Source organism: Panthera onca, chromosome D2 (genome assembly GCF_046562875.1).
Source record: "Panthera onca isolate mPanOnc1 chromosome D2, mPanOnc1 haplotype 2, whole genome shotgun sequence".
Taxonomy (NCBI): domain Eukaryota; kingdom Metazoa; phylum Chordata; class Mammalia; order Carnivora; family Felidae; genus Panthera; species Panthera onca.
Window position 1 is genome coordinate 62,918,168 of NC_138349.1, and position 13,053 is coordinate 62,931,220.

At 40.9% G+C, this 13,053-nt stretch overlaps 1 protein-coding gene across 2 annotated transcripts in view; it reads right to left on the reverse strand.

Annotated features, from left to right (window-relative positions):
• Positions 1-2,391: 2,391 nt before the first annotated feature.
• Positions 2,392-13,053, reverse strand: part of NRBF2 (nuclear receptor binding factor 2) — a 35,292-nt gene continuing 24,630 nt past the window's right edge. For both annotated transcript variants that reach the window (XM_060642656.3, XM_060642657.3), the window contains one exon: positions 2,392-3,918. In XM_060642656.3, the coding sequence (XP_060498639.2) occupies positions 3,208-3,918 (711 nt within the window). In that variant the 3' untranslated portion in view covers positions 2,392-3,207. The remainder of the gene's footprint in view (positions 3,919-13,053) is intronic.

The following is a 13,053-nucleotide window of genomic DNA, read 5'->3' on the forward strand; positions in this document are numbered from 1 at the left end:
AGAACTCATCCCCCTGTGGCCCCGTAACAACAGCCCAGGACTGTCAAACCACTTCACTCTTGGCTCTGTCTCCAAGCTGGTAGAAAACTGCAGGTAGGTCATGACCTTCTGGACCTCAATTTGTTTCATTATGAGGTAATAGGTCTTAAAGGCTTTAAAAATTGACATCCAAAATACATGAAATAGTACCTACAAAGGGTTAAAAGCAGATAATGTACTTAACATTTTGAATGGATTTAGAGACAAAATATTTTCATTTCAATAACCTTGATAAAACATGAGGGATAAACAATGGCTTTGAAGAAACGATCTTGGAAATAGTTTCTTGTTCTCTTTTCTCTTACGCATGGTTTCCAGGAACTAGAGGTTACCTGTGGTTACCATGGCAGGACAGCTAAGACTTACCACGTACCACTTAATTTCTGAAAGAAATGTTTATCATTCTGCAAAAGCCAAACCTGAGCACCTTCCGGGCCTTCTAACATCCAGCTAGCCATCTGGGTTCAATAGTGAGAGGCCACCAACTAAGTAAGTTAGTACAGGAGCCCACTCAGCTTCCCGTACAAGCGTAATGCATTGCCATTTAGTGGAAACAGGCTATTCCTAAATCCCATGCGGTGCCTTAAGCCAAACAGAAGACACAAGAACACCTGGAAACCCCAGAGGAGATGGCCATGTGTTTTTATTTAATTAGTCAGTGGAAGACACCGCTAGGATGCCCCAGAGGTGCCAAGTTGTGTTGGTCAAAAGACAACAGATGTTAAGATTCAAACACAAAATTTAACCAGATTGAAGAGTAAATTAACTGGTGTAGGAGCTTCAGAACAAGTGAAGAAGTCCATTAAGCATGTACTTTTCGGAGATGGTCAGAATGGGGTTCTGATAAGCATGGGCCACACTGCTGATGGAGAAAGAGGGAAGGGAGCAAGGGAGACACTGCTGGTGGAAAAGGAGCAGGGCTTACAAAGGGCTCCTGTCAAAATACAACCAGGCTCATTTTATTTATTTTGAGAGCGCACAAGCAGGGGCGGCACAGAGAGAGATGGGGGGGGGGGGGGGGGGAGGGAGAGAGAATCCCAAGCAGGCTCTGCATTGCCAGTGCAGAGCCCAACATGGGGTTCAAACTCACTAGCCACAAGATCATGACCTGAGCCAAAAGCAAGAATCCGACGCTTACCTGACTGAGCCAAAGAGGTGCCCTACCAACCTCGTTTTTCAGAGACAAATATCAAGACTCATAAGTTTATCTGAGGCACAAACTTTTAAATCTGAAGTTTGATAAATCAGAGTCTGGGATATTCTAACACTGAGATGGACAAACTGACATAACATTTTATTGTATTTTGAGAGAGGACGCAAGTGAGCAAAGGGCAGAGAGGGGGTGGGGGGGAGAGAGAATCCGACGAGGGACAGAGAGGGAGAGAGAGAGAGAAGTGGGGCTCACCCGATGTGGGTGATAAAACCACGGTTTATGGGATCATGACCTGAGCCAAAGTCAGATGCCTAAGCGACAGCCACCCAGGCGCCCCCAAACTGACATAACTTTTAACAGAGAATAGAAGTCTTACTCGTAAGAAGCTAGCTTATTTTTGGTTTCATCTGCAGCAAGATGAGACCTGAACAAATGGGGCCTTGGCACAGTCACCTGGACTCCTCCTACTTCTGCTAGTTTCATCACCCCATGTGTGAGCCCCATCCCACCCTCAACCCAGCAGTCCCTGACCCAGTCTCTAAGGCAGTGTGGCGCGCTGGTCCATCTGTCTGTCCCTCCCACAATCGCACACAATAAGCCAAGTCCATGCTTTAAACACCCCCATGGTCTGTACCCAGACGTTTCACTTTCACCCCACCCCCACTCCTACTGCAGCAGTGGGACCGCGCCCGCGTGGTGCTCCCCAACCACCGTGCCCTGGCTGGTGGCAGGGACCCCGGGGATAGCCGCCTGCAACTGAGCACTGTCCAGGCGGCCAGGCACACATTTAAACCTCAGGACCTTCCTTATGCTCTTTCACCTCAGTTGTCGGGGAAACAGACTGCAACAACGGAGAACAACTTTAACATACCAGAGTCGTTTGTCATTGGCTGAATCTCTTCAAATTCATCTTCAGGATTTACAACAGAGAAACCATACAAAACGTGCCTTTAAACTACCAACACATTTGGGGCGACTGGGCGGTTCAGTCGGTTGAGCGTCTGGCTCCGGCTCAGGTCATGATCTCGCAGTTCGTGGGTTCGAGCCCCACGTTGGGCTCTGTGCTGACAGCTCAGAGCCTGGAGCCTGCTTCGGATTCCGAGTCTCCCTCTCTCTGCCCCTTCCCCGCTCATGCTCTGTCTCTGTCTCTCGAAAATAAACATTAAAAAAAAAAATTTTAAACTACCAACACATTCAACAAAGGTATAAAACACAATTACTTTATTGATCTCTTACAATCAAACACTGTCAACTACCATTACTTCCACTCATGCATCAGTAAAGGATATTTCCTTAGTATTTTCAAATGATACATTTAAACGATAAACAAAAAAGTTAGAACTTAAAATGCACCCTGATTAATTATGTAAACCGGTAATTTTTTTTTTTAAAAAGCATAACTAACAATTTGGTTCCTTTCTTCATAAAATGGAAATTTAAATATTTCTCCTGATAGTCTTGAGGTTCTCATTATGTCGTGAGTAGTGCAAAGTGTGGCACAGTTTCATCAAGAAAGGTGTGTCTCACACGCCTTATTCAACAAACGAAATGTGCATAACAAAATGCATACAGTCAATGCATGATAGAAAGCATGTTTCAAACACAAGGCGGCCCCTCGGGCCACCATATTATTTAGGTTTTTGCATTATCATTTATGGCATTATAGATTAATTATACATAACATACTTTTATACATTTTAACCCTGAAGATAAGAAAAATAACTGTTGCTTGAAAAAGTTATTCCAGGTAGCCATTTGGTTTGTATCAGGAGAAAGTGAACCTCCGAGAGTCTAGTGTCTGCCAAGTCTGGAATCAGCTGCAGTCAGTCAATCGGACATGACAAACTTCACAGTGACTGTTTCCCAAGTCCCGGCGACGCTTCTTCCCACAGTGCGCCAGACGATGAAGCATCTCTGGAATCACCCTTGCGTGTGGTTTTCCCTTTTTTTTTTCTGGATCAACTACTATTCTATTATTTTGTCCTTTCTTCTCAGCTCCTTTATGGCCTTTCATTTTAATTATTCATAAATCCTTTCAGAATATCCTCAGAGAGCTCCATAAGGGGAAGTTCTGGAGACGGAAAATCCAAGGGAGGAAGGTTGGGTATGGGGATATCCTTGGCTTTGCCGGTATTCGCTGAAAACTTCTGCCAGGTGGGAGAGGCTGTGGCAGTTTCCGAATGTGGTGGCAAGCTCCACAACTCTGACTTTTCTACAAAATCGGCATCCACATCCAGCTCCTTTTCTACTGGGCCTTTTAGAAGTCTGGCCTTTTCAGCCTTTAGTTGTTTGTTTTCTTTTCTTAACCTTTCGTTCTCAGCCACGAGGAATTCGACGTGCCTCTCCAAATCTGCGATCTTGGTAGCCTGCTCCTCTATGATTGTCTTGTCGTCCTTGGGGGCTTTGCTTCCAATGCACGGCTCTGCCGGCTCCCTCTTCTGCTGAAGTAAAAACAGCAGTGTGTCTGGATCCCTGTCAAAGACCCCCTGGATTTCAGGCAGATGTTTCTCCGTGGAAGGGCTGTATTTCTCAGAGAGAAGGGGGCTCTGGCCCTCTGCATCCTCAGAAGGGGGTTTGTGCGGGGCCTGGAGCTGGGCGGCCGCATCCTTGTCTGTGCTCTGTTGGGCTTTCAGTCTCTCTTCCCGCTTGGCCCTTTTCCACCTCTCCTGGATGAGGAGGAGCTGTTTCATGTGGCTGTCCCTTTGCAATTCCAGTGACAGATGAGCCTATCACACAGAAGGAAAGGTGTCATTTAACATTTAAGTCTCTTTAGTAATCTCCAATGAATATAATCCCAAGATCCTCCTTTCTAAATAACTTTATAACACTTAAAATTTACATACTATGTTTGCAATTCAGTAGAACCCCTGATTTTGTTAAAGACAACTGGGTCTTTAAAGACAACAGTCATGGCCCCACCACAAAAAGAGGGTGCGTGCGGGCCACACAGGCGACTAGGGAGGTCTGCGCTTCTGAGCCCGACATCTCCCATGTGAGGCCACTCCTCCAAGACCAAGATGTAGCTGAACTCCCTAATACATAAAGAGAATCAGCCAAAATAAGAAGACCGAGGCACACATTCTAAATGAAAGAACAAAAGACAAATCCTTAGAAAAACAACTCAATGAAACAAAGATAAGCAATCTACCCCATAAACAGTTCAAAGTAAATAAAGATGCTCACCAAACTTGGGAGAAGAATCAACATAAAACTTCAACAGAGAGACAAAAAATATCTCCATAATATAAGAAATTATCAATCAGAACAGAAGAATACAATAAAAGAAATGACAAATACATTATACAGAACAGAGTAGATGATACAGAAGAACAGATCAGCAATCTTCAGGACAGGGTAGCAGAAATCACCCAAAGTAAACACCAAAAGAAAAAAATTGGGGGATGAGGATAGTTATTTAAGGAAAATATCAAGACTAAGAAAATTCACATGAAGAAATAACAGCTGAAAACTTCCCTAACATGGGGAAGAAAACACACATCAGGTCCAGGAATCAAATAGAGCCCCAAACAAAATTAACGCAAAGAGATCCATACCAAGACACATTATAATTGTCAAAAATTAAAGACAATCTTAAAAGCAGCAAGAGAAAAACAACTAGTTATGTATACGGGGATCCCCAAAAGATTAACAGCTGTTTATATATATATATGTTTATATATATGTTTATATATATATGTTTATATATATATTTGGAAACAGCAAGATTCTATTCTGGGAAAATGAATTTTTGGTATTCTCCTTCCTCATCTTTGTAACAACATCTAATTTTTAGGGCTGTTCTCTGGATATCATTTCTTTCTTTCTAAATTTATTCTGAAAGAGAGATTGCAAGTGGGGGAGGGGCAGAAGAGACAGGGAGGGAGAGAGTCCCAAGCAGGCCCCACATTGTCAGTGCAAAGTCCATTGTGGGGCTAGAACTCACACACGAGATCATGACCTGAGTCGAAATCCAGAGTTGGATGTTTAACAGACAGGGTCACCCAGGCACCCCATGAATGTCATTTCTGTAGAGATCTGTGCACTCTGGTTTCGACGAAACTTATATAACCTCAAGTATAAAATAACATATTGGGTTTTGTTATTAATTATATAAATCAGTAATTTTATTTTCACCATCAAAAGGATCATGTTCTGTCAACAGCAGTATAAAATATGCTATCTGTCTGGCCAACAAAAACATGAAGCCCCCATACAAACTGGGTGGCAAGGGAAAAGTACAACATGGGAAACAGCAATTTCAGAAACAAAAACACTTTTCCAACATACACACATTCCAAAAAAAGGCCTCTGTAAAGTGTACAAATGGTAGAAGAAAATGTAACAAGTGGAGAGCCTGTGTGGTTCAGTCGGTTAAGTGTCCGACTTCGGCTCAGGTCATGATCTCACCTTTCCCAAGTTCAAGCCCTGCATCGGGCTCTGTGCTGACAGCTCAGATTCTGTGAGATTCCCTCTCTCTCTGCCCCTCCCCCTGCTCGCACTCTGTCTCGAAAGAAGAAGAAGAAGAAGAAGAAAAAGAAAAAAGAGAAAGGGAAGGGAGGGAAAGAGAAAGGAAGGAAGGGAGGGAGGGAGGGAGGGAGGGAGGGAGGGAGGAAGAAAAGCAAGAAAAAATACAACAAGTACCACACACTGGTAAAGAACTGAACATATCTGCTGTTCTTTGGCAACTAAGCCAAGTGCAACGGCTAGAAGGAAGCAATCACTGACAGGTTTTCACAATCTCACATTTAATTCTCCACTTTCCTGAGCAGCAGCACAGCCTGGAGAAGTGTCACTGAAGACGGAGACAGAAAAACACTGCAGGAGTTGACCACAAATCACATGGTACACACTTTAGGGAACTGCAAGAATCCTGTATAAAACTGTGTGTTTCTGACCACCACAATGAAGATATCACAAACGTGGAATGATTCATTTTTTCCGAAGGTCTTAGGTCTTCTAACATCATGACCGTGCTGCACACTAAACAATACCAGAGTCGTAACAAATACCAACTATGCCAATTACAGAATTTGGAAGGAAATGGAGAACGTGTTCTATTTTTCAGGTGCTCTGTTTCAGACCAATTAAAGCCCCCGGTCACTGACACTGTCTTTCTTAAAAGCGTGAAGGGCTCTGGCCTTTTAAGATTAATGCTTCTGGCTGGTGCCTGTGTCTGTGTGAAGCAAGCCTCCAAGCTCCTGGATTCAGGGCTCCTGGTGACCCAGCGCCAGCGGTAGGAGCTCCTGGCAGGGAGAAGAGGGAAAGGGGTGGCTCTCTCCCAACCGTCCCACAGCAAGCAGGGTAGGAACTGCGGCGCCTGAGCAGGATGCCTGCGACCCCTGTGCAGCTGTGACCAGGCACCAGTGCTGGGGGCACACGCAGTCCACTGCATTCCTTGATTAGAAGACCCAGGATACTAAAGATGCCAACTCTCCCCAAATCGATACACAGGCTTAATGCAATTCCAGCTACATCACAGAAAGATGCCAGTTACAGAAGGGGGGAAGGCTAGGCCTCTGGTGATAGTGTTACAGGAGGTGAATCCTCTGCCAACTATTGGCTGGTTTCTAAGCAAAAAGTCTGTAGGCCAAGAATGGCACAAAATATTCAAAGTGCTGAAAGGAAAAAACTTACAACCAAACATACCTAGCAAGCTTACCACTCAGAATTGAAGGAGAGATCAAAGAGTTTCCCAGACAAACTAAAGCTAAAGGAGTTCATCACCGCTAAACCAGCTCTACAAGAAGCATTAAAGGGAATTCTTTAAGCAGAAAATAAAAGGCCAAAAGTAGAAACAAGAAAATACCTGAAAGAAAAATCTCTCATTAGTAAAGCAAAACATACAGAAAAGGAAGTAGATCGACCAGGACAAAGCTGGTATGAGGGTCAAAAGACATAAGTACTAAAATCAACAAAATCTCCAATAATTAGTTAAGGGTCTCATTAAATAAAAAGGCATAAAACAGATGTCAAAAACATAAAACGTGTGGGTGTGCGCACACGAAGGTGATAAGGTGACTAAAGATGTAGTGCCTGTAGAATGCATGCCTACTTAAATGACCAACTTAAAACAGACTGCAATATATGCATGTTATTATATATAAATCTCATGGCGACCACAAACCAAACCCTTACCACACACGTAGGAGCCCAAACATAACACTAAAGAAAATAATCAAATACAAGGGAAGAGAGTAATAGAAAAAAAAGGAACAGGAACTACAAAGACAAGAAAACAATTTTTAAAATGGCAATAAATACATACCTATCGATAATTACTTTAAATGTAAAGACTCCAATCAAAATGCTCCAATCAAAACAGGTAGGGTGGCTGAATAGATTTAAAAAAAAAAAAAAAGGCCTATGTAAATATTCCCTACAAGAGACTCACTTCCAATCTAAAGACACATACAGACTAAAAGTGGAGTAATGGTTGGGAATGCAAGCTGGTGCAGCCACTCTGGAAAACAGTATGGAGGTTCCTCAAAAAACTAAAAATAGAACTACCCTAGGACCCAGCAATTGCACTACTAGGCATTTATCCATGGGATACAGGTGTGCTGGTTCGAAGGGACACATGCACCCCCATGTTTATAGGAGCACTATCAACAATAGCCAAAGTATGGAAAGAGCCCAAATGTCCACTGACGGATGAATGGATAAAGAAGATGTGGTGTATATATGTACAAGGGAGTATTATTCGGCAATCAAAAAGAATGAAATCTTGCCATTTGCAACTACGTGGATGGAACTGGAGGGTGTTATGCTAAGTGAAATTAGTCAGTCAGAGAAAGACAAAAATCATATGACTTCACTCATATGAGGACTTTTAAGAGACAAAACAGATGAACATAAGGGAAGGGAAACAAAAATAATATAAACACAGGGAGGGGGATAAAACAGAAGAGACTCATAAATATGGAGAACAAACTGAGGGTTTACTGGAGGGGTTGTGGGAGGGGGGATGGGCTAAATGGGTAAGGGGCACTAAGGAATCTCCTCCTGAAATCATTGTTGCACTGTATGCTAATTTGGATGTAAATTTTAAAAAATAAAAAATAAAATTAAAAAATAAATAAAAGTGGAGTAATGGAAAAAGATATTCTATCCAAACAGAACAAAATAAAAGCTGGGGTAGCAACACCTATATCAGGGAACATACGCTTTAAAACAAAAGCTGTTATAAGAGACAAAGAAGGACACTACACAATGTTAAAGGGATCACTCCAACAAGAAGAAAATATTTGGAAATATTTATGCAGCCAACAAAGGAGCACCTGAATATATAAAGCAAATAGTAACAAATGCAAAGGAAGAAACTGACAATAATAAACAACAGGGAACTTTTAAGGCCCCACTTACACAACAGATAGATCATCCACACATAATAGTAGTAAGGAAACACTGTCCTTAAAAGACACATTAGACCAGATGGACTTAACAGATATATATAGAACAATCCATCCAAATACAGAATACACATTCTTCTCAAGTGCACACAGGACTGCCTCCAGGATAAATCACTCAGGTGATGATCAGGCTCAGGTCATGATCTCGCGGTTTTGTGAGTTCAAACCCCGCATTGGGCTCTGTGCTGACAGCTCGGAGACTGGAGCCCACTTTGGATTCTGTGTCTCCCTCTCTCTCTGCCCCTCCCCTGCTTGCGCTCTGTCTCTCAAAAATAAATAAATGTTTAAAACCCATCATACTCAATGATTAGAAGCTGAAAGTTTTCCCTCTAAGATCAGGAACAAGATAAGGACTATCAACTCTTGCCATTTATTCAATATAATACCAAAGTCATACCCAATAATCAGATTTAAAAAAAAAAAAGAAAAGGTATTCAAATTGGTTAAGGAAGAAATAAAACTCACTATCTGCCGATGACAGAATACTATATACAGACAACCCATAAGAAGCCACCAAAAAACCACCAGAATAAATGATTTCAGTAAAGTTTCAGGATACAAAATATACAGTAATCCATCACATTTCTATACACTAATATCAAAATAGCATTAAGTGAAATTAAGACAACAATCGTATCTACAATTACCTCAAGTAGAATAAAATACCTAAAAATAAATTTATAACCAAAGTGGCCTTTGGTCTGAAAACTAAAACACAGATGAAAAAAATAAAGATTACACAAATAAATGGAAAGACATACTACTGAAATGTCCATGTCACCCAAAGCAATCTACAGATTCAGTGCAATCCCTACTAAAATACCAATGACACTTTCCACTGAACTAGAACAAATAATCCCAAAATGTATATGGAAACACAAAAGTCCCAAATAACCAAAGCAATCTTGAGAAAGAACAAACCTGGAGGTACTATGCTCCCAGATTTTATTTCAAAATAAAAGTATATTAAGTATGTATGTATGTGTGTATACACACACACACACACACACACACACACACACACACACACACAAGTATATTACAAAAGCTATGTAATCGAAACAGTATGGCATGGCACAAAAACAAACATATACATCAATGGAACAGAGTAGAAGTCACAAAAATAAATGCACATAGAGTCAATCCATGACAAAGGAGAGAAGAATATACAATGGGGAAAGACAGTCTCTTCAATAAATGGTGTTGGTAAAACTGGTGTTTGCACTACATGCAAAAGAATTAAATTGGACCACTTTCTTACATCATATACAAAAATAAACTCAATGAATTGAAGACCTAACTGTGAGACCTGAAACTATAAAACTCCTGGAAGAAAACATAAGCAGTAAGCTCTTTCACACTGGTCTTAGTGATTTTTTTTTATCTGTCTCTTCAAGAACAAAAGTAAAAATAAATGGGACTGTATCAAAATATAAAGCTTTTGCAGTGAAGGAAACCATCAACGAAATGAAAAGGGAACCTACTTTTCATAAGGGACAATGTATTCACAAATGAAGTATCCACTAAGGGGTTATCATCCAAATTATATAAAGCACTCATAAAAGTCATTATGAGAAAAACAATCGGTTTTTAAAAATGGGCACAGGATCTGAGTACACATTTTTCCAAACACATACAGATGGCCAACAGATACATGAGAAGATGTTCAACATCACTAACCATTAGAGAAATGCAAATAAAAAAACACAATGAAATATTATCTCACACCTGTCAGAATGGCTGCTATGAAAAGTCAAGAAATAACAAATGCTTGCAAGACGTGGTGAAAAAGGAACCCTTATGCACCGTTGGTGGGAATGTTAAGTTGGCGTTGCCACTACGGAAGCCAGTATGGTGGGTTCTCAAAAATTTAAAAATATAACAACCCTACAATCCAGTTATTCCACTACTAGGTATTTACCCAAAGAAACTAAATACACTAATTCGAAAAGATATCCACACCTCTGTGTTCACTGCAACATTATTTACAATAGCCAAGATACAGAAACAATCTGTATCTGTGGGTAGACGAATGGATTAAAAAAGATGTGGTACAAGGGGCGCCTGGGTGGGTCAGTAGGTTCAGCATCAGGTCATGATCTCAAAGTTCTTGGCTTTGAGCCCTGACGTCAGGCTCTATGCTGACAGTTCAGAACCTACTTCGGATTCTGTGTCTCCCTCTCTCTCTGAGCCTCCCCCACCACTCACGCTGCCTCTGTCTCTCTCTCTCAAAAATAAACATTAAAAAAAAAAAAAAAAAAAAAAGATGAAGTATATATAAATAGTAGCGTATTATCCAGGCATAAGAATGAGACCTTACCACCTGTGACAACATGGATGGACCTAGAGGATCTTACACTAAGTAAAATAAGTCAGAGAAAGACAAATATCTTATGATTTTACTTGTATGTGAAATCTAAAAAACAAATGAACAGAAACAGACTCATAAATACTGAGAATTGGTGGCTGCCACGGGAGTGGGGGGAGGGGTGTGGATTGATGGATGAAACAGGTGAAAGGGATTAAGAGGTACAAATGTCCAGGTATAAAACAAGTAAGCCATGGAGATGAAAAGGACAGTAGAAGGAATATGGCTAATAATATTGTAAGAACACTGTATGGTGAGAGATTGGAACTATTCTTATGGTCAGCACTGCATAATGTACAGAATCGTCAAATCACAATGTTGTGCACCTGAAATTAATGTAACATTGTATTATCAACTGAACTTAAAAATGACAGAATGAATGGCAGTTGAGGAACAGAGAGGCTCAGGAACTTGCCCAAGGTCACACAGCCAAAAAGGCAAAGCAGAGGTGTGGACCAACCAGGGCAGTCCAGCCACAGTGAGGTGGTTTTAAAACACGTCTGAAAAAAATAAAATAAAATAAAATAAAAAATAAAAAAATAAAACATGTCTGTAACTTTTTGAACAGTCCTATCAAGAGATGGAGTCTAATTCCCCTCCCCTCGAACTGGGCGGGCCTCTGTGGTCAATTCAAGGAACAAGGCAGATGGAGGGACAATGCTGTGGAACTTCCACTATCTGTTGGCTTCTCCTCAACCACCATGTGGGCAGATTAGAGAGAGACGAGAGAGGATGAGGATGAGGAGAGATGCCTCGCTGCCTGAGGAGCCCTAGCAGTTTCAGACCCAGCATCAGAGCCCTCCCAGCCCAGCACCAGACAGAGAAGACACCTCTGCGATGACACCACCAGCTACCACCATTGACCGCATGACAGCCCTCGACCCCTGAGAACTGCCCAGCTGAGCCTGAGCCCCATCAACCTGATTTGTGAGCAAAAAAAAAAAAAAAGACTTTATTATAACGTGACAACCTTGGTGATCTCCTTCCACTTAATGATCAGTCAACCATCATCATGCCATACAGCTAGGAAACTTATCTATGTGTGCATGTGGAATAGTAACTGTGCTGCAAGAACGTGGGAGATGTTTTTGGGCCACCACCATCACCGCCTAAGTACTCACACCGTGTAGGATGTCGTGTGCAAGGCTTGTGTGCAAAGAACAGTCTACCTTCACATGGGCGTCGTGATTAAGTTTTCTTACCATTTTACAAGTTTGCTTTCAAAGAATTACACTACCATAAGGTATGCCTCTCTCTCATAATTGGGAGAAACTGCATATTGGCCTATCATCACACATAAGTGAGTTTTTAAAAATGTTAATAATGTTTCCAATACTGTATTATGGATGACTGTAATACTGTAGACCATAAACCCTTTATAAGGACTCATACAGTGGTGTGGAGGTTAGGCTACTGTGAAACAAGAGTATGGATTACACCAGGCTGCCATAAAGCAATCACACTGCTACGACTTCATCAGTGCATGAACTGTTATACCTGCACATAAACGAGTTTTTCACTTTCATTTTAGATGTCTAGTGTTAGTAATACATATTAATTTCTACAGTCTTGTATTCTGTAAGACAGTACTGATATAGGTGGTAACAGACAATTCATCTCATAAACAGACAACATAAACTTATTTTATCGACAAATACAGGATAGTACTTTAAATGTTTTCCTTGTTATATTAGTATTTTCTTTTTTCTAGCTTACATTCATGCAAGAATACAGTATATAATCACCTAACATACAAAATATATGTAATCAACTGTTTATGTTATCATTAAGGCTTCTGCTCAACAGTAGGCTATTGTAGTTAAGTTTGGGAGAAGGGGTATAAAAATTACAGGCAGATTTTCAACTGTACAGGAGGCTTGCATCCCTAAGACCCAAGTTATTCAACAGTTGACTATTCAACATTTTCTAAGCTGAATGTGTTTTTTGTCAGTGAGTATTTGTGGAAACTTTCTGTTAACAATTTTCTACTTGTAAAAGTAACATTCACTATAGATAGAGTATGTGAAACAACTTTTTAATATTTGGTTTAAAATATTGCCTGGCAATATGTGAACCATACTATG